We start from the raw sequence: 22,889 nt of genomic DNA, 5'->3' as shown, positions 1-22,889 counted from the left end.
AAGTCCTGGGGATTGAATTGGAGCAAATTTTATTCCATGCTTATATAATCATGTCAAAATAAATCCCAATATTATATATAACTGTAATGGGCTAATAAGAATAAACTTTTAAAAGTAAGTGATTCGGCTTTGATTTTGCCATACTTGGGGGGAAAAAATAAGCAGCAGAGTAAACACTCCCTTAATAACTGCTCAGTACCAGGACAACATGGGAAGATGCATAAGGACCGTTAATTGGCTGTGTTTTCGTCTGTAGGTACACACACGCCTGTGGAATGTCCAACCTGACAAGACTCTCTGAATTCATACTCTTGGGCCTCTCTTCTCGGCCTGAGGACCAGAAGCCACTCTTTGCCCTCTTTCTTAGCATATACCTGGTCACCCTGCTGGGAAATCTGCTCATCATCTTGGCTATCCACTCAGATCCTCAACTCCAGAACCCCATGTACTTCTTCCTAAGCATTTTGTCCTTTGCTGACATTTGCTACACAACAGTCATAGTCCCCAAGATGCTGGTGAACTTCTTATCAGAGAGAAAGACCATTTCCTATGCCGGATGTCTGGCACAGATGTATTTCTTCCTGGTCTTTGGAAACATGGACAGTTACCTCCTGGCAGCTATGGCCATTGATCGCTATGTAGCTATCTGCAATCCCTTCCACTATGTCACGGTCATGAACCACAGCCGCTGTGTCCTGCTGCTGGCCTTCTCAGCTGCCTTCTCCTGTCTCCACTCCCTCCTGCATGTCCTCCTGGTGCATCAGCTCACCTTCTGTGCATCAAATGTTATCCACCACTTCTTTTGTGACGTCAACCCTGTTCTGAAACTGTCCTGCTCTTCTACCTTCGTGAACGAAGTTGTGGCCATGACAGAAGGGCTGGCCTCGGTGATGGCTCCATTTGTGTGTATCTTCATCTCATACCTGAGAATCCTCTTTGCTGTTTTCAAGATTCCCTCTGTGGCTGGAAAACACAAAGCCTTCTCCACCTGTAGCTCCCATCTCACTGTGGTGACTTTGTTTTATGGGAGTATTAGCTATGTCTATTTTCATCCCTTGTCCAGCTATACGGTCAAGGACCGAATAGCAACAGTCAACTACACAGTTTTGACATCAATGTTAAACCCGTTCATCTACAGTTTAAGAAACAAAGACATGAAACGGGGCTTAGAGAAATTGTTAAACAAGGTTAACTGCCAAGTAGGTAGGTTTTGTTCTGCAAAGGTCAATAAAATTCATGGACCCTGATCCCAGATGTGTGTGTGTGTGTGTGTGTGTGTGTGTGTGTGTGTGCATACACATACACACACCTGATATAAATCTGTTGTGGAGAAACAACTCTTGTCACTTGTAGCTGCACCATGTAGTGTTCTACCTGTGATCTCTGTCACCTCATGATTGCACAGTTAGGATGTCTTGTTTCTGTGTTCCTATTATAGACTCACCTCATAATAGCTCTCCACTCCAGGAAGTTGCATTCCCTCCACTGATTCCATATTTCCTTGGAGCCTTTTGTATTTCTCTCTATTAATTCAGTCATTTTTTACAAACTGCACTTTGATTCACTGTACACAAATGGGGTACAACTTTTCAATTCTATGGTTGTGCACAATGTAGATTCACACCATTCGTGTAATCATACATGTACGTAGGATCATGGTGTCTGTCTCATTCCACCATCTTTCAAACCCCCGCTCCTCCTCCCTCTCATTTCCCTCTTCATAATCCAAAGTTCCTTCATTCTTCTCTTACCCCCCTACCCCTCACCTCCATTATGTATCATCATCCACTTATCAGGGAAAACATTTGGCCTTTGGTTTTTTGGGATTTTGGTCATTTGACATAACAGAGTTTTTATATATTTATCTATAGGCAAATTTACATGGGTGAAAAGATACTTATGCAAACCTGGGCATTCTGTTTTATTTGAAACTATAAGAAATTTTTTGCAGGTGTGTGTGTGTGTGTGTGTGTGTGAGTGTGTTTGAGAGAGAGAGAGAGAGAAAGAGAGAGAAAATGCTCCCCATCCAACTAAGGGCTCTCCAACTGCAGAATCTGTGTTTCCTAGTCATGACATGATAAAAACTATGGTCTCTTTTTTAAATGTTCACAAGAGCTGCATGCCTTGGGTTCTGGAACCCTAGATTCTCAACAGCTTACACAATCACCTAACAGTTAGTAGGACAGGTCAATGCCTCTGCATGTGTTTGGGTCTCTACTCTTCTTTCCCTTCCCGTATGTAAGGTGCATTCACCCTCTGACTCTTCCTGAGTTTTCTTGCCTGGGTGCTCTTCTCTCTAGAGATGCTTGTGTTGCTACCGTCTCTTCTCTGTCAATCTTTTCCGAAAATAAAGGAAGGCACATTCTATGTAATCTGAAAAGCTTCCTATAGTCACCGGAGACAGACTAAAACCTCAATGGATATGAACTACTAATAAGGGTCTTTTGGCTCAAAGTGCCTGTTATTTTAAAAGAGGCTCCTGATTTAAGTAGAGAATGAATTGCATGACTTAATAATCAGATAAATTATTCTATGCAGTTTTCTGCAGTATAGTGATTCTTTCCTAGTGTTTGTATTTTAATGTCTAAGTTAAAAAATTAACTGTTAAATTAATATAGTCTCATGGTATTTTAGAGAAGGAGTAGATCTTAAGATGAATGATCTTAAATTTTTTAATTATAGGATGAGATTCTGGTGATATATTATACAGCCTGATGACTATAGCTAATAACATAATGTATAATTTTAAAGAACTAATGCAATATACTTTAGATGTTCTTACCACAATGAAATGGTATTTGATAGTTATGTTACTGGCCTGATGGGATCATTCCACGGTGATACATGAATTGAAAAATCACATTGTATCTCATAAATATATGCAACTATTATTTGTCAATTAAAAATAAAATAACTTTTTAAAAGAAAATTTAAATACCTTTAATTTTGCCACAATAATCCCTAATCTAAGGCAAGGTAGAATTGGGATAAGGATATATTGTTCAGTTTCATTCCTTTATTACACACATGCAAATTAATTATAACTTCCATGCCAACTTCGATCTATTGATAAGTATTGCTGTAGTAAGAAAACTTATGTGCTGACCTCTGGGTTGAACAAAGAAGAATGAGTGAAATAGATTCCACCAGCTATGGACACAGAACAAGGAGCACTGGTACACACAACAAATGAATCTTCAATGCCACAGGCCTTGGTGACTTGATGTGCAATGGAATTTCATTTCCATCCTTCATTTCTACAGTTTAATTTCATCTTTGGATTTGTACTCTGAGTGCAGAAAAATGCTTGGGGCAATAACCAGTCCTCTACTGTCCAAATATTCAATGTCACCTTAGCCTAGTCTCTTTTGGTCCTGTTTTGGTTGCATGTTGAAGACATGATCCCAAATACAGCAAGGTTCAGAGGTGGGGCTTTTGGGAAGTCACTGGATCATGAGGGCTTTAATCCACTGATAGGGGAAGGGACTACTGGGAGAGAGTGGACACTTGAGATAGGTGGGGCTTGGTTAGAGGAGGTAAATCTCTGGGAGTGTGCCCTACTCAGGCCCAAAGCAATACAGTCAGCCAACTATGGACTGAAACCACGAGCTGAAACAAATCTTTCCTCCTTTAAGTTGTTTTTCTCAGGTATTTGCCACAGTGATAAAAAGTTAACACAGGTCCTATCCTAGACTCTGTTGCTGACATCTACCCTTGTTTCATTCATGACTAGGGCTTGCTTTGAGGATTGAGAACTGGACTTTATCACTCTTCACACCCTCTAACATGACCCATGGAGATACCATGCTTTACCATCCTGAGACAGTTCCCACCATATCTCTTTAACAACACTCTCCTCTCCTTTACTTATCAAACTGGTTTCTGTCACTCTCACCTAATTTTAATGAGCCTCTCTAGACCCTTGGAAAATCTTTATATTATCTGCAGAAAAAATACTTGGAACAAATCCAGTCCTCTACTGTCCAAAAATCCAATGCCACCATTTTCTTTTTTAAAAAATATTTTTTTAGTTGTTGATAGACCTTTGTTTTATTCATTTATTTATATGTGATGCTGAGAATGGAACCCAAGGTCTCACACATGCTAGGCAAGCGATCTACCATGGAGCCACAACGCCAGCCTGAATGCTTCCATTTTCTATGGCTCCTTCTCATCCCAGGAACATAGGAGAACCAGGATATCCCTCACTTTGGGAGCAGAGCACATATCTAATCTACTCTCTAAGATCTGCAGATAGACTACAGAGCAATAGCATGGTATTGGCACCAAAATAGACAAGTAGACCAATGGTACAAAATAGAAGGCACAGAGATAAACCTGCATAAATACAGTTATCTCATACTAGATAAGGTGTCAAAAATATACATGGGAAAAAAGACAGGTTATTCAACAAATGGTGCTAGGAAAACTGGAAATCCATACATAACAAAATGAAATTAAACCTCTATCTCTCACCCTGCACAAAAATCAATTCAAAGTGGATCAAAGACTTAAGCACTAGAACAGAGACTCTGTACCTAATAGAAGAAAAAGTAGACCCACATCTTCATCATGTTGGCTTAGGACCTGACTTCCTTAACAAGACCCCTAAAGCACAACAAGTAAAATTAAGAATCAATAAATGGGATGGGCTCAAACTAAAAAACTTCTTCTCAGCAAAGGAATCAATCAATAATGTGAAGAGAGAGCCTACAGAATGGGGAAAAATCTTTACCACACACATCTCAGATAGAGCACTAATCTCCAGGATAAAAACTTAACCACTCCCCAAAAGAAAACCCCAATCAATAAATGGGCTTAGGAACTGAACAGACACTTCACAGAAGAAGAAATGCAATCAATCAACAAACATATGAAAAGATGTTCCTCATCTCTTGCAAATAAAGAAATGCAAATCAAAATAAGACTTCATCTCACTCCAGTCAGAATGGCAATTGTCAAGAATACAAGCAATAATAAGTGTTGGCAAGGATGTGGGGAAAAACATACACTCATACATTGTTGGTGGGACTGCAGATTGGTGCAACCACTTTGGAAGGCAGTATGGAGATTCCTCAGAAAACTTGGAATGGAACCACCATTTGACCCAGCTATCCCACTCCTCAGTTTATATGCAAATGACTTAAAATCAGCATATTACAGTGATGCAGTCACATCAATGTTTATAGCAGCTCAATCCACAACAGTTAAACTATGGAACCAACCTGAATGCCCTTCAACAGATGAATGAATAAATAAAATGTGGTACATATACACAATGGAATATTACTCAGCCTTAAAGCAGAAAGACATTATAGTATTTGCAGGTAAATGGATGGAACTGGAGAATATTATGCTAAGTGAAACAAGTCAATCTCAAAAAACCAAAGGTCAAATGTTTTCTCTGATAAGCAGATGCTGATTCATAGTGGGGGGTGGGCAGGGAAGAATAAAGGAACTTTGGATTATTCAGAGGGCAGTGAGAGGAGGAGTAGGGTGGTGGGGATGGGAAGGACAGCAGAATAAGACATTATTACCTACATACATGTATGAAAAGCAACTTTAATAAAAATAAATTTTTAAAAAATGAAAAAAAGAGCTTTATAAGAGCTTCTCTGGATTTATTTACGTTTGTTCATTCACTTTGATTTCTCTTTCAATTTTTTTCTGGATTCCCAGTGCTGCCTCCTGAAAACCAAGCATTTGACACCTTTGCTTACTAACATATCTATTGGCTAACTTGTGAACCCCCTGAAATGTTTATGTTGAAGTCCCAATTCCCAAAATCTCAGAATGTGATTGTATTTGAAGGTAAGACCTTTAAAGAGGAAAAGTTAAAACAAAGTCATTGGGATGGGCCATAATACTATCTCACTAGAAGAGACTAGGATGTGCAGAGGGAGAACTGTGTGAAGAAAACACAGGGAGAACGTGGCCAACTTCAAGCCAAGGAGAAAGACCTCAGAAGGAACCCCCCTGTCAACACCTTAATCTCAGACTTCTATCCCTCAGAGTTGTGAGAAAATGTTTCTGTTATTTAAGACATTCAGTTTGTGGTACTTTGTTACAGCAGCACTGGAAAATTAACATAGCATCTTTAATATTTCTGCAGGTAATAACTGAATAGTAAGCAGTATTTAATGCCTCAAAATTTTGATTCACGATATATGCTGTAGCATAACCTTCATTCTGAGCATAAAATTGGCTTTCAAAACCTGAAAGTCTCTAATTCATGGATTATCTAAGGGAATATAATTATAACCTCCAGCTCAACCAGTGAGAGATGGAGGTACAAAAGTCAACAGTAGAATAAACAGACAAGGGTACCTGATCCAAACCAAAGCCACAACTAGGCAGAGAATTACTTTGACCAAAGGGAGAGTCTTAACCTCCTGCCGAGCTCTGTAAAGGCAGCGTCTGTGATAGCTCCTGTTGCTGTCTGCTTCCAACACAGGCAAATTCCCCTGAGTAACATTTAACTTGATCTGACTTGAGTTTAGCCAAATTATTTTCCAGTCCTTTAATTCATCCACTCTTGAAGCTGAGGATTTGTCTTTTCTAACACCCTAACATTAGTGTTTGGTTTCTAAACCAGTCCATCTATATCAGATGGACAGAACAGGACTCTGAAAGTCACAAGGACACTGATAATTTGTCCTTTACTGTGGTAATGGAGTAAAACATTTGTTCATCCAATAAAGATTTGTTGGACACCCACAGAGCCCATACTAAGCATATGGGAACAATATCCACAAAGACCTTTTTATCTAAGAGCTGAGAGTCTCCAGAGTCTTAAAAGGGATATTAAAATGGGGATAGAGATGAAAGCTCCTTCCTATTGCTTAGACCATCTGAAGCTGCCAAAATTGATCATCTGAAAGCATGAGAGCTATTATAAAGATTTAAGAAAAAACAAAATAAGTTAAGAACCCCAGATGCACTGCTACATAAGACAAAGAATGGGGAATCAGGTATACCCAGGACTAATAGCTAAAAAATATGTTCAGGAAATAGCAGATCATCCTGGGTTCAGTCAGCTATTCAGCAACTGGTTTACTGGCCAGTTTATCGGCCAGCCTCTGTGCTGGAAACCCTGGGGTCATACGAGAGGGCACAACACTATGCTTAATCATATCCACAGGGCTGCTTTCTTCAGGGGATTTCAGGTAAGGTCTTTTTGCTCCAGTGAACTATGAATGCCTCAGGGTCCAAACTCAACCTCAATGCACTCTTGCTATGTTTTAAAGAGGAGTCATGAGATGCATGAGGCTGAGGAGAGGAGGCTAAAGACACACATTCAAATTCCCCTGTGGTAGACAGGCCACAGGTGCCTAAAAACGGGGCTTTGGGAGAAGATATCGTGTTGTACCAGAAAGGCAACCATGGTCCAACGTCAAGGATGAAGGCTCTAATCTCTACTTTTTAAAGGATGCTCTGGGTGTTGGAACCCAGCACCTCCCCTCAGGGACTTGTGGGAAGTACCAACAAAAGCTCTGCTACCACCAATAACCATGCCACCTCTTGCTTCCTAGTCAACACATGAAGAGGAGCAAGAGGGGAAGGATACTGACTTTGACAAAGAAGGATTGTCTGCCCTCCCCAAGATCTAGAAGGGAAGCACCTCAAAAATCATTTAGGAGATTAGGGATGAATGCATTATGGAAGACTGGCATCGAAGTCCTTGACTGGGTGGAGGAATAGCCAGCAGGTAGATCTATAAGTTTGTTGACAGTCCTCCATGTCCACAAATAATAAATATAATTATACTGATTAAATAAATCAAAATGCCATCTGTAAAAAAAAAAAAATTAAAAAAATAAACTAAAAGAAATGGGGGAAGAAATAAATCAAGTTTGTTGATCTTTTCTATTCATTTCGAAAAGCCTTCCCCTCTAAAAAGTTATAGGCTCCTAAATGCAGTTCTCTTCCCTAGTTTTAAATAGTTTAAAGCTAGGTAAATGCCACAATTTTATTTAATATCTCTATACATATCCAATTACTATGATACCATTTACTATCACTAATTTGAAATGCTATTTTTAAAATATTGTATATATACACACTTGTCTCTCTCTGGGTCTCAATTTTGTTTATTATGTTCATCTATTCCTATGCCTTTTAATTGCTATAGCTTAAGGTATATTTTTAAGTTTTATAGGTAGGAAAGTCCCTCACCATTGTTATTTTTTAATTTTTCTTGGTCATTATTAAATAATTTTTTTCAGAAGGAAGTTTAATATCGGTTTGTCAATTCCACAAAATTTCTTGGGATTTTTTATTGTATATATTTAAGGTGTTCAACATGGTGTTCTGGTATACATACACACAGTAAAATGTATATGACTCAAGGTAATATTCTAACACAATTCTTCAAGATACTGCCCCAGAAGAATGGAGTTAGAGCCCCCTGTCTTACTCCCTCCCCACCCTATTTAATCCCCACCAATGCCCAGAGAAAGATGAGGATTCACCTTAGTGGGCTGACCCTGGTGTGCTGGTGGGTTACAATTTCTGCCTGGTGGAGTCACCTGTATAGTATAATATCATTTCTCAGGTGTTATTACCACTTTCAACCAGAACAAAAAGAGAGGTTGTTCCCAAGAGGGAGGAGTCAGTCATAGAACTGTGACTAAGGCCATCGTCTCTGGCATCTCAGCTTCAACATTGACTAGCTGTTTGCTCTTGAGCAAATCACTGTACTTAATCCCTCAGAGTCCTGTGTTTTGCTTCTTGTGGGGTTTTTGTTTCTGTTTGTTTTATGCATAGATTTTTTACTTGTAACTTGACTACATTCAGCAATAGGTCGATGCAGTTTAAAATAAAGATACATTTGTGGTGATGCCAGACTGACTCTTAATATCAATACTCCATTTTAAAGTGTTAACCCTTTTCCAAGTTTGGCTAGAAATCCACATAAAATTGACAGTTCTGTATTTTCATGAATCTCCCTTTTTGTCACTTAGAGGCAGCCAATATTTGCTGATCTTGAAGCTTTTAGTACTTCTACCATTCTATAAGTTTTCTTTTTTAATACATTTTAATTGACACATAATAATTGTACATACTTTTGGGCTACAGTGTAACATTTTAATACATGAATACAATGTGTGATGATGGTCAGATTAGGGTAATTGACATACCTATTATCTCAGATATGCATCTTCTTTGTGTTGGGAGCATTCAAAACTCTCCTTACTAGTTTTTTTGTTTTGTTTTGTTTTGTTTTTTCTATGCTAGAGATGGAACCTGGGGCCTCACAGTCCATGATAGGCAAGAGCTCTACCCCAAGCTAGATTTCCAGCCCCTCTACTAGCTATTTTGAAATATTCCATTAATTGTCATCACAAATAATTAACCTACTGAACCACAAAACATTAATGACCTATGTTTTTATATATGTTTATTCACAAAATGGTCTCACTACCCCACTGTTGTGACAATTAGGTGGCTGGTATATACTTAGATCTATGCTTGGTTCATAGTAAGCATTCAGTCAATATTGTTATTGACATTGTCGTGCCTGTTCCTTACCTATTTCTTTCATAATGCTAAATATGTTAAAATGGTGGACCTGGATTTCAACATCAAAGAAGATAAATCATCACTGCTTCCTACCCAGCATGGGTTTTGTTCAAAGCTGCTTAGACAGTCAATTTAGAAACATTGTAGCTTCCAGGGTTCTCTGCCCTGGAATTCAGAGCAATATCCAGAGAACAAGGGACTGTTACTTTGTTTCCAGGTTACTATTATTCCTGCAGAAGCGCTTCCTTTAGCAAGTTCTTGGAAAGAGGTACTGAGACCTTGGTGTGGGATCCAAATTTAATTTAGATCTCTGGCCATGATGCCTTCCTCTGAGTCCCATCACCTGGTGTCCTGGTACATGCTTCTTATTCTATGATCTTAATAAACTTAAAGTCTTCTGAAACCTAGCGCTGGCCTTGGTCTTGGAGCCGCCATTCTCCGGATCCAATTCTGGCTTTTTTTCCTGTGCTCAGGAGCCCCAGGTTTCTGTGCCACACAGGGAAGGAGAGACTTCAAGGGAAAAAGCAGGGCACAGTGAAGACCAGGAATGGAACCATTGACATTCAGGGATGTGGCCATTGATTTCTCTCAAGAGGAATGGGAATGCCTAGACCCAGCTCAGCAGAATTTATACAGAGATGTGATGTTGGAGAACTACAGAAACTTGATCTTTCTGGTGATGTATTCTCATTGAACCCAAGAATTTTCATCAGAGCTGGGTATTAAATGTTCATTCCATCAGGTGATAAAGGAAAGAAAATATCATTGTGATCATTTTACAAAGAAGCTTTACAAAGGCAACAAATGCAAACAAGTATGTCATCAGTGCTCAAAATTTATCATTCCAAGCATCCATATTCAAGGAAAGGACTGCAAATATCAACAATGTGGAAGAACTTTAAATAAAATCACAAGAATTAATCAGTGCAAGAAAATTCATGTGGGAAAAATGCCATACAGATTTAAGAAATGTGTTCAAGCATTTAAGGAATTCTCAACCCCTTATCACAGTATTGATAAACCCTACAGATGTGAAGATTGTGGTAAAGGTTTTAATCGAAGGTCATGCCTTACTAAACACAAGAAGAATCATGCTGGAGAGAAGACCTATAATTGTAAAGAATGTGGAAAGGCATTTATTTCCACCTCAAAACTTACTAGGCATCAGAGGACTCATAGTGATGAGAGACCGTACAAATGTATAGAATGTGAAAAAGATTTTAAATACAGCTCAGGCCTTACTCAACACCGGAGGATTCATACTGAAGAGAAGCCCTACAAATGTACAGAATGTGGGAAAGCATTTACACGAATTTCAAATTTCACTGAACACCAGACTGTTCATAGTGATGAGAGACCATATGAATGTAAGGAATGTGGCAAAGACTTTAAGTGTAGTAGAGCCCTTATTGTACACCAGAAGATTCATAGGGATGAGAGACCATATGAATGTAAGGAATGTGGCAAAGGCTTTAAGTGTAATGCAGCCCTTATTCGACACCAGAATATTCATACTGGAGAGAAGCTATACAAATGTACAGAATGTGGGAAAGCATTTACTGACTTTTCAGACTTGACTCGACACTACAGGATTCATATAGATGAGAGACCATATGAATGTAAGAAATGTGGCAAAGGCTTTAAGTTTAGTGGAGGACTTATTAGACACCAGAGGATTCATAGGGAAGAGACCATACAAATGTAATGAATGAGGCAAACATTTGAAATTCATCTCAACTGTTACTCAACAGCAGACTATTCATACTGGAGGGAAGTCATATATAAATGGAAATAATGTGGAAAAGCATTTATTAAGAGTTCACATCTTATTCAACACCACAGGATTCTTAATGATTAATGTAAAGAGTGTTGCAAAGGCTTTAAGGACTGCCCAAGCCTTATTAAACATCAAAGGTTTATAGTGATGAGAGATCATAGAAATGTTTGGACTGTAGCAAAGACTTTCAATGCAACCCTTTCTTACTGCCAGAGAATTCATATTGGAAAAAATTCCTATGATGGTAAAGAATGAGGCAAAGCTCTTAATAGGAGTTAATTTTTGGTTTTGAACTTGACTTTGTTTCCCCTTTGATTGACTTTTTGTGTAGTGTAGTTTCTCCCTCTGCTAACTCATTGTTTTTCATTTCCTCCTTGTGGAATATTTTTTCTTAGAATGTTTGGTAGTTCATGCTTTCAATTTGTAAATTTTTTACCTTACGTTTATCATGGAAGGATTTTATTTCATCATCAAATCTGAATGTTAGTTTTGGTGGGTATAAGATTTCTTGGTTGGCTTCCATTTATTTTAGAGTTTGAAATATGTTGTTCCAGAACCTCCAAGTCTTTAGAGTCTGGACTGAGAAATCTGCTAGTGTTTATATTGGATTCCCCGTATATGTAATCTGATGGTTTTCTCTCACATATTTTAGAGTGCTATCTTTATTTTGTATGTTGGACTTTTTCTTTATAATGTACCTTGGTGTTGATCTGGTGTAATTTTATACATTTGCTGTCCTGTAAGCCTATTGTAATTGATTTTCCATTTCATTCTTCAGATTTTGGAAATTTTCTGGCATTATTTCTTTGAGCAGATTTTTCATTCTTTTGGTTTGTAACTCTTTCTAAATCCAAATAATTCTTAGATTTGCCCTTTTCATGTTATCTTATAATTCTTGGAGGTTCTATTCATGATTTCTTTCAATCTTCACTTTGTAGTAAACTTTATTTTCAAGATGAAAAAAATAAATAAATAAATAAACTTAAAGATGTCAAGTGCCGTACACTCAGTTATCATAGTAAAGTACAGGTAACTACTAGTCCCAAGTGCCTTTGCAGACCCTGGGGAGAAAGTGGAGACCTCTGAGGCCAGACCTTCGCCTGTGTGAGGATGATGTCACCCAGGACAGTCCTGCAGTCCCCACCCCTTCTTGCTCCTGTTTCAGTAGAGGTCTGAGTAGGACGAATCAATGTTCTGATGGAGAAATAAATGATTTTGCTCCTGTAAATGAGAATACGTTTCTCTGACCAGATTGTGTGCTGTGTGTTTGGTGCCTGGAGAGTCTCGGGACCCACGTAGGAACCAGCTGTGGCCAAGGTCACATCGAGAATGACTTCATGTGCTAAGAGGCTCCAGGCATAATTCCCAACCCACCATTCACCAAGGAGAAGCCAAAACTTACTTCTGGGCTCCGTTTAATTAAACCTTCAGGAACCACCTTGAGCAGTTAATTAACATCAAAGAAAAGGAGTCTAGGGGTTCATCAGCACGTCCTCCCCAGAGCCTAGTTAAAAAAGCCAAGCTTGGACCTGTCCCTCAGAGGCAGCGTCTGCAGTGATGGTGGCTCAGAAACTTTCTGACACAAGTCATGGTGAGGCCTCCCGCTTATGCCCCTGGGCGGCTCTCAAGGGGCTGCATTCTGCCCTCCTCTTAGAAAAGGAAAAGAAGACTCAGAGGTGCTGCTTCTTCCCACAGGAGGCCAGTCTCTAGGGCATCCCTGGAGGGAAGCGCTGAATTACCAGTCTCAGGGGAAAGCGGCATTAAACCAGTCCGGGCTTTCCCCTGTGTTCCTTGAAGAAGACTGTTTTTGAAGCATTAAAATCAATTCCTGTTCTCATTTTCATTCCCTAATTTAAAGCCTTCCTAACAGCATCTGCTTCAAAGCAGTGGTTCTCATCCCCTCCACACATTCGGAACCACCTGGGGAGTTTCTTAAAGGTCCCGAGGCCCAGGGCAGACCTCAGACCACACAAGTCAGAATCCTGTGGGTGCAACCCAGGCATCAGTGTTTTCAAAGCCCCCAGACAGTCTTCAGGACCAGCTGAGGCTGAGATCCACTCCCTGTTCCCCTTAGAGGACCCCATAGGCTTGTGAAATTGCTTAGAACCACTGTTATGATTTTAAAGGTCGGCAAATTAATGATCTTCCCCTATTTCCTAGCTATGTTTTTATCTATCATTGCTTTTGGTTTTGTTTGTTTGTTTGTTTTTGGTAGGGGTGAGGGTGAATGTGCATCAATATTTTGTACAGAGGACACCAAGAAGGCACTATCTTAAAAATACTTAAATTCTCTTTTTCTGGTCTCCTAGATTTCTATTTTCCATTTTCCATTTTCCCCATAAATCCACAGATGCCACATGAATAAAGCATGTTGTGAGATGCAAAGAAAAGTTATAAACACCAAAAGTCTCCATTGAGTCCCCCAAATTCCCTTATTTACATAAATAAATCTGCAAATCCAAAGATTGATAACCTTTAAATTATATCATATAAGTACATTATCTTGAAACTTGAATTTTCATCTAACAAGATGCCTCGAAGATGGTTTCAAGTCACTACTCTTTACAGTTCTCACTATTGTTTTTAACTGTCCCATACTATTTTAATAATAGTCAATCATATTTTATAACATGGAATTACCTTAAGTTAAGCATGTTCATATTGGACATTTAGATAATTTCTCTTTTCTCTACCACCAGGCAGTACAGTGAAGGAGGTTGAGATCAGGACCACGCAACCCGGGTTGGAATCTTCTCACTGCCATTAAATACAAGCTCAGCCCTCAACTTGTACACATTACACAGCCTCTGTTTCCTCTTCCATAAAGTGTTGATAATGATTTGACTGTGTTGGTCTGTTGTGAAGATTAATGAGGTAACACACTTAAAGGTCCAAAAAGGACAGCTGTAGCTGGGTGTGATGGCACACTCCTATAATCCCAGCAGCTCTGGAGGCTGAGGCTGGAGGATTGAGAGTTCAAAGCCAGCCTCAGTAACTTAGCAAGGCCCTAAGCAACTCAGCAAGACCCTGTCCCTAAAGAAAATATTTAAAAGGGCTGGGGATGTGGCTCAGTGGTTAAGTGCTCCTGGGTTCAGTTCTGGGTACCAAAAAAAAAAAAAAGGATGGTTATAACACTGCAAGTTTTAATGAATGACAGCATTACCTTCTTTTATGTCTTCCAGTGGTGTAAGAAGACTTCTTAAATTCTCGTATCAAATTTTACACTTTTTTTAGTTGATTCCCTCAGATATTTGTAGCATTCACATTATCTATAATTATGACTTTCTCCTCTTCTGTTTCAATAATTATAACATATTCTTTTTTAACCCTTCTAATAAGATGTATCATGAGAAAAATATTCAATAAATAAAGGGAAGGGGCACAGGTTAGGAAGGATAATAGAGTAAACAGACATTATTACCTCATGTACATATGTGACTGCATGACCTACAACATGTATGCTCAGAAAAATAAGAAATTATACTTCATTTATGTATGATTTACCAAAATGCATTCTACTGTCATGTATAACTAATTAGAACAAATAAAAACATTAATTAAAAATAATAATAATAATTGGTGGGTTACATTGTATTGAATTGTGTTCTTCTATTGGACAAAATTTCTAGGAGGTGTGACATAGTTGCAATGAGGGACCCACATTTACTTTTATCTTTTTTCTTACTTTTTGCCACATTTACTTTGTTTCTGACTTTGGTGAGATTGCTCAGGTGTCTCAGCATTATAAATGATGTTTACTACAGGTTTATTTAATCTCCAGTTCATCAAGTTTGGAAGGTTTCATTATATTTCAAACTTATTAAGAATTTTTTGCATTCTACTGTCATGTACAACTAGTTAGAACAAATAAAATAATTTTTTAAAATAATTTTAAATTACAAATCATATTAATAATATTTTATTAATTTAATAACTTACAGTAATAATTTAATGATATTTTATTTACTTATTTATTTGTTAGCTTGTTTATTTATTTTGGTACCAGGGATTAAACCCAGGGCAATTAACCACTGAGCCACATCCAGAGCCCTTTTTGTATTTTATTTAGAGACAGGGTCTCACTGAGTTGCTTAGGGCCTTGCCATTGCCTAGGCTGGCTTTGAATTCACCATCCTCCTACCTCAGCCTCCCAAGCTACTGGGATTACAGGCATGTGCCACTATGCCTGGCTTAATCTTTTAATATTTTTAAGAAGCCATATAGTTTTCCCTCTCTAATGCACTACTGTAGTGAAACATATTAATGAGTTTCCTGATACTAACCCTGTTTTTGAATCCCTGGAATAAATCCTAGTTGGTCATGATGTATTCTTTTATTCTTTTATTTTTAACAATATTCTGCATTTTTGTTTATTAACACTATACAAAAATTTTGCATATTTTTCCCAAGTGAGGTTGTCCTATTGCTTTTTGTCTTAATGTTTTCTTTGTCTGGTTTGGTATCATACAGACAAGCTTAAGTTGTTTATATGCTATGGAACAATTTACATGACATTACAATTATTTATTTAGCAGTATTTCCGGGAATTCATGGGTTAAGTGATGCACATATGATATCTTTATTTATGAGTCAATTTTTATTCAGGCAAAATTCATATAACATAAAATTAACCATACTGAAGTGTACAATTTAGGCACATTTGGCACATTGTAATGTTGTACACCAGCATCTCTATCTAGTTCCCAACATGTTCATCATCTCAAAGGGAACTCTGTTCTAATTAAGCAGTTTCTCCTCATTGCTTGTCCCCCACCAATCACCTGGTAAATATTAATCTACTTTATATTCTGTGGATTTATCTATCTTAAGTATTTCATATAAAGGTACTTTGGTAATAGATGACCCTTTATGCCTGGTTTCTTCCATTTGGCATAATGTTTCTGAGGCTGACTCATGTTATATTACATATCAGTACTTTATTCTTCTTCATGAATAGTCCAGGGAATGCACACTCTAGTTTATTCTTCCAATCATCAGCTGATGGACATTTGGAGTGATTCTACCTTATGATCCCTATGAATAGAGTTGATATAAATATTTGTGTACAAGTACTTGTTTGCCAACTTTTTTTTATTGTAAACAAATGGGAAACATGTTGTTTCTCTGTTTGTACATGGCGTAAAGGCATACCATTTGTGTAATCATAAATTTACATAGGGTAATGTTGTTTGATTCATTCTGTTATTTTTTCCCTTCCCCCCCATCACTCCCACCCTCTTTTCCCTCTATACAGTTCTTCCTTCCTCCAGTCTTGCCCCCCTCCCTAACCCTAACTCTAACGCTAACACTAACCCCTCCCACCCCCCATTATGTGTCATCATCCACTTATTAGCGATATCATTCGTCCTTTGGTTTTTTGAGATTGGCTTATCTCACTTAGCATGATATTCTCCAGTTTCATCCATTTGCCTGCAAATGCCATAATTTTATCATTCTTTATGGCTGAGTAATATTCCATTGTATATATATACCACAGTTTCTTTATCCATTCATCAATTGAAGGGCATCTAGGTTGGTTCCACAATCTGGCTATTGTGAACTGAGCAGCTATGAACATTGATGTGGCTGTATCTCTGTAATATGCTGATTTTAAGTCCTTTGGGTATAGGCCAAGGAGTGGGATAGCTGGGTCAAATGGTGGTTCCATCCTAAGGAGTCTCCACACTGCTTTCCAGAGTGGCTGCACTAATTTGCAGCCCCACCAGCAATGTATGAGTGTACCTTTCTCCCCACATCCTCGCCAACACCTGTTGTTGCTTGTATTCTTGATAATCGCCATTCTAATTGGGGTGAGATGGAATCTTAGGGTGGTTTGGATTTGCATTTCTCTTATTACTAGAGATGTTGAACATTTTTCCATATGTTTGTTGATTGCTTGTACATCTTCTTCTGTGAAGTGTCTATTCATTTTCCTTAGCCCATTTGTCGATTGGATTATTTGCATTCTACACTGGATTATTTGCATTCTTGGTGTAGAGTTTTTTGAGTTCTTTATAGATTCTGGAGATTAGTGCTCTATCTGAAGTATGATTGGCAAAGATATTCTCCCACTCTGTAGGCTCTCTCTTCGCATTGCTGATAGTTTCCTTTGCTGACAGAAAGCTTTTTACTTTGAATCTACCCCAGTTGTTGATTCTTGCTTTTATTTCTTGTGCTATGGGAGTCTTGTTGAGGAACTCTGGTCCTAAGCCAACATGTTGAAGCACTGGACCTACTTTTTCTTCTATAAGATGCAAGATCTATGGTCTGATTCCGAGGTCCTTAATCCATTTTGAGTTTAGTTTCATGCATGGTGAGAGATATGGGTTTAGTTTCATTCTGTTGCATATGGATTTCCAATTTTCCCAGCACCATTTGTTGAAGAGGCTATCCTTTCTCCATTGCATATTTTTGGCCCCTTTGTCTAGTATGAGAAAATTGTATTTATTTGGGTTTGTGTCCATGTCCTCTATTCTGTACCATTGATCCACCTTTCTATTTAGGTACCAATACCATGCCGTTTTTGTTACCATTGCTTTGTAGTAGAGTTGAAGATCTGGTATTGCGATACTCCCTGCTTCACTCTTTCTGCCAAGGATTGCTTTAGCTATTCTGGGTTTTTTATTCTTCCAGATGAATTTCATAATTGCTTGCTCTATTTCTGTAAGGTACATCATTGAGATTTTAATTGGAATTGCATTGAATCTGTATAGCACTTTTGGTAGTATGGCCATTTTGACAATATTAATTCTTCCTATCCAAGAACATGGGAGATCTTTCCATCTTCTAAGGTTTTCTTGAATTTCTTTCTTTAGTGCTCTGTAGTTCTCATTGTAGAGGTCTTTCACCTCTTTTGTGAGATTGATTCCCAAGTATTTTATTTTTTTCGATGCTATTGTGAATGGGGTAGTTTTCCTAATTTCTCTTTCTGAAGATTCATCGCTTATGTATAAAAATGCCTTAGATTTATGTGCATTGATCTTATATCCCGCTACTTTACTGAATTCACTTATGAGATCTAAAAGTTTTCTGGTGGAATTTCCTGGTTCCTCTAAGTATATAATCATATCATCAGCAAACAGGGATATTTTGAGTTCTTCTCTTCCTATTCGTATCCCTTTAATTTCTTTGGTCTGTCTAATTGCTCTGGCTAGAGTTTCAAGGACAATATTGAAAAGAAGTGGTGAAAGAGGGCATCCCTGTCTTGTTCCAGTTTTTAGGGGGAATGCTTTCAGTTTTTCACCATTTAGAATGATATTAGCCATGGGCTTAGCATAGATGGCCTTTACAATGTTAAGGAACGTTCCCACTATCCCTATTTTTTCTAGTGTTTTGAGCATGAAGGGGTGCTGTATTTTATCAAATGCTTTCTCTGCATCTATTGAAATAATCATGTGATTCTTGACTTTAAGTCTATTGATATGGTGAATTACATTTATTGATTTCCTGATGTTGAACCAACCTTGCATCCCTGTGATGAAATCCACTTGATCATGGTGCACTATCTTTTTAATATGTTTTTGTATGCGATTTGCTAAAATTTTGTTGAGAATTTTTGCGTCGATGTTCATTAAGGATATTGGTCTGAAATTTTCTTTCCTCAATGTGTCTCTGTCTGGTTTAGGTATCAGGATGATATTGGCTTCATAGAATGAATTTGGGAGGGTTCCCTCCTCTTCCATTTTATGGAATACTTTGAGAAGTATTGGAATGAGCTCTTCTTTAAAGGTTTTGTAGAACTCGGCTGAAAACCCATCTGGTCCTGGACTTTTCTTTGTTGTTAGGCTTTTGATGACTTCATCTTTTTCATTACTTGAAATTGGTCTATTTAAATTGTGTATGTCCTCCTCGTTCAGTTTAGGCAATTCATATGTCTCTAGAAACCTGTTGATGTCTTCGAAATATTCTATTTTGTTGGAGTATAGATTTTCAAAATAGCTTCTAATTATGTTTTGTATTTCAGTCGTGTCTATTGTGATTTTCCTTGTTCATTCTGAATTTTAGTAATTTGGGTTTTCTCTCGTCTTCTCTTTGTTAGTGTAGCTAAAGGTTTATCATTTTGTTTATTTTTTCGAAGAACCAACTATTTATTTTGTCAATTTTTTGTATTGTTTCTTTTGTTTCAATTTCATTGATTTCAGCTCTGAGTTTAACTATTTCCTGTCTTCTACTACTTTTGGTCTTGGTCTGTTCTTTTTTTTCTAGGGCTTTGAGCTGTAGTGTTAGGTCGTTTATTTTTTGAGTTTTACTTCTTTTTTTAAATGCACTCCATGAAATAAATTTTCCTCTAAGTACAGCTTTCATAGTGTCCCAGAGATTTTGATATGATGTTTCTTTGTTCTCATTTACCTTTAAGAATTTTTTTAATTTCCTTCCTAATATCTTGTGTTATCCATTCATCATATAATAGCATATTGTTTAATCTCCAGGTGTTGGAGTAATTTCTGTTTTTTACTCTTTCATTTATTTCTAACTTCAATCCATTATGATCTGATAGAATACAAGGTAGTGTCTCTATCTTCTTGTATTTGCTAACATTATCTTTGTGGCATAATATATGGTCTATTTTAGAGAAGAATCCATGTGCTGCTGAGAAGAAAGTGTATTCGCTCTTGGTTGGATGGTATATTCTATAAATGTCTGTTAAGTCTATATTATTGATTGTGTTATTGAGATCTATGGTTTCTTTGTTCAATTTTTGTTTGGAAGATCTGTCCAGTGGTGAGAGAGGCGTGTTAAAATCGCCTAGTATTATTGTGTTACGGTCTATTTGGTTTCTAAAATTGAGAAGGATTTGTTTGACATACATGGATGAGCCACTCTTTGGGGCATAGATGTTTATGATTGTTATATCTTGCTGATTTATGCTTCCCTTAAGCAGTATGAAATGTCCTTCCTTATCCCTTCTGACTAACTTTGGCTTGAAGTCCACATTATCTGAAATGAGGATGGATACTCCAGCTTTTTTGCTGAGTCCATGTGCATGGTATGTTTTTCCCCATCCTTTCACCCTTAGTCTATGGGTATCTCTTTCTATGAGATGAATCTCTTGCAGGCAACATATTGTTGGATCTTTCTTTTTAATCCAATCTGCCAGTCATGTCTTTTGATTGATGAATTCAGGCCATTAACATTCAGGGTTATTATTGAGATATGATTTGTATTCCCGGTCATTTGGTTCATTTTTAAAATTTTATTTATTTATTCATTTTTTGACACACCTTGGTTCCTCCTTTATTTGACAGTTCCTTTAGGATAATTCCTCCCTTTGCTGATTTGCTTCTTTGTTTTTTATCTCTTCCTCATGGAATATTTTGCTGAGAATGTTCTGTAATGCTGGCTTTCTTTTTGTAAATTCTTTTAGCTTTTGTTTGTAATGGAATGATTTTATTTCATCGTCAAATTTGAAGGTAAGTTTTGCTGGGTATAAGATTCTTGGTTGGCATCCATTTTCTTTTAGAGCTTGAAAAATGTTGTTCCAGGCCCTTCTAGCTTTTAGGGTCTGGATTGAAAAATCTGCTGATATCCGTATTGGTTTCCCCCTGAATGTAATTTGGTTCTTTTCTCTCACAGCCTTTAAAATTCTGTCTTTATTTTGTATGTTAGGTATTTTCATTATAATGTGCCTTGGTGTGGGTCTGTTGTAATTTTGTATATTTGGAGTCCTATACGCTTCTTGAACTTGATTTTCCATTTCATTCTTCAGATTTGGGAAATTTTCTGATATTATTTCATTGAATAGATTGTTCATTCCTTTGGTTTGTTTCTCTAAGCCTTCCTCAATCCCAATAATTCTCAAATTTGGCCTTTTCATGATATCCCATAGTTCTTGGAGATTCTGTTCATGATTTCTTACCATCTTCTCTGCTTGTTCAACTTTGTTTTCAAGGTTAAATATTTTTTCTTCAATATCTGAGGTTCTGTCTTCCAGGTGTTCTATCCTATTGGTTGTGCTTTCTATGGAGTTCTTAATTTGGTTTATTGTTTCCTTCATTTCAAGGATTTCTGTTTGGTTTTTTTTCAATATCTCTAACTCTTTATTGAAAGGATCTTTTGCTTCCTGTATTTGCTCTTTTAACTGTCGATTGGTGCGATCATTCAATGCCTGCATTTGCTCTTTCATCTCATCATTCAATGCCTGCATTTGCTCTTTCATCTCATCATTCAATGCCTGCATTTGCTCTTTCATCTCATCATTCAATGCCTGCATTTGCTCTTTCATCTCATCATTCAATGCCTGCATTTGCTCTTTCATCTCATTGTTTGCTTCCCTGATCATTTTAATTATGTACATTCTGAACTCCCTTTCTGTCATTTCTTCTGCCACGCTGTCGTTGGATTTTATTGATGTAACATCTAGATTTGTTTGGGGCTTTTTCTTCCCTTGTTTTCTCATATTGTTCAGGTATCAGTGGATCATTAAGATATTACAGATTTCCTCTATCGACTTATAATGTCCCTGAAGATTGCTAGTATATCCCCTCTTATCCTTCAGTAGCCTGAAGTCTTGGAGGAAGTTGATAATGCGGAGCTCCACGAAGAAGCTGCCTCTCTAGGGATGGTGACCCTCAGGTGGCGTATATTCCCTGCTAGTGGGCAGAGGTGCCTCCACTTGTTGACCAATGGTCATCCAACGGGGAACTAGGCTGCGGGCTGAGGCAAGTCCTGTTTGTGCCTGTGTCTCTGGTTTTACCGTCCCTGTGGGAAAACCTCACCCGGCAGGGAAGACTCACTCGGTGGGGACGTCTTGCTGATCAGTCCCCTCCTAGAGGTTCTCCTCAATCTACAACTACCGCCTGGGCTGGGCTGTCTTCCTGTGCAACGTTCCCAGGGGCCCGGACCTACCTCCTGGGCCTGGGAGCCTCACCCTTCGCAGGCGAGTCTCCTTAGGCTGCCTCTCCTCAGAGAAGCTGCCCGCAGTCCTGGAACCTTCGCTCCACCCCTAGGCGTGCCTCTGTGCGGCTCTTCCACCAAGAAGCCGCCTAGGTCCTGGGACCCTGCTCTGCACCTAATCGCCTGGCTATGCGGCCCCTCCTCTGAGCCACCACCTGGAGCCCCGTACAATAGCTCCAAGTCCCAGAGACCCGCCACACACCTCTTCCTCCGGACAGCCGCCCGGTGTTCCGACGCAGTCACTAGGAGTCCAAGCAACTCACTTCGCGTCTCCTCCTCCTGCCAACCGCCCGTAGCCCTAGGCAGTCACTCCGAGTCCAAGTGACCCGCCCTGTTCCTCCTCCTCCTCGGGGTAGCCCCCCAGGTGTTCAGGAGCGGTGGCTTGGAGACTAAGCGACCCACTATGCTCCTCCTCCAGGCAGGTCACTGGTGTTCAGGAGCGGTCACTTTGAGTCCAAACAACTCACCACTCGCCTCCTCCTCTGGCAACCGCCTGTGGCTCTGATGCAGTCACTCCTAGACCAAGCGACCTGCCGCGCTTCTCCTCTTCCTCCAGGCAACCTCCCGGTGTTCAGGAGCGCTCACTCTGAGTCCAAACAGCTCGCCACGCAGCTCCTCCTCAGGCAGCCGCCCGGAGCCCCAGTGGTTGCTCCGAGTCCAAGTGCTGTGCTGAGCCGCCTCCTCTACGATGATCCCA

General features: G+C 38.7%; 1 protein-coding gene across 1 annotated transcript; it reads left to right on the top strand.

Annotated features, from left to right (window-relative positions):
* The first annotated feature begins 275 nt into the window (after positions 1–275).
* On the top strand, positions 276–1,247 carry LOC124964913 (olfactory receptor 1L3). The gene has a single exon (XM_047525669.1). It carries the CDS (start codon positions 276–278, stop codon positions 1,245–1,247), a length of 972 nt encoding a protein of 323 aa, XP_047381625.1.
* The last annotated feature ends 21,642 nt before the right edge of the window (positions 1,248–22,889 follow it).

Source organism: Sciurus carolinensis, chromosome 14, assembly GCF_902686445.1.
Source record: "Sciurus carolinensis chromosome 14, mSciCar1.2, whole genome shotgun sequence".
In the NCBI taxonomy this organism is placed as follows: Eukaryota; Metazoa; Chordata; class Mammalia; order Rodentia; family Sciuridae; genus Sciurus; species Sciurus carolinensis.
The sequence above is the reverse complement of the archived record's forward strand: the minus strand, read 5'-3'. Positions and strand labels throughout refer to the sequence as shown.

Excerpts from the sequence above, each read along its gene's own strand:
- LOC124964913 (XM_047525669.1), top strand. The coding sequence starts at position 276 with ATGTCCAACCTGACAAGACTCTCTGAATTCATACTCTTGGGCCTCTCT.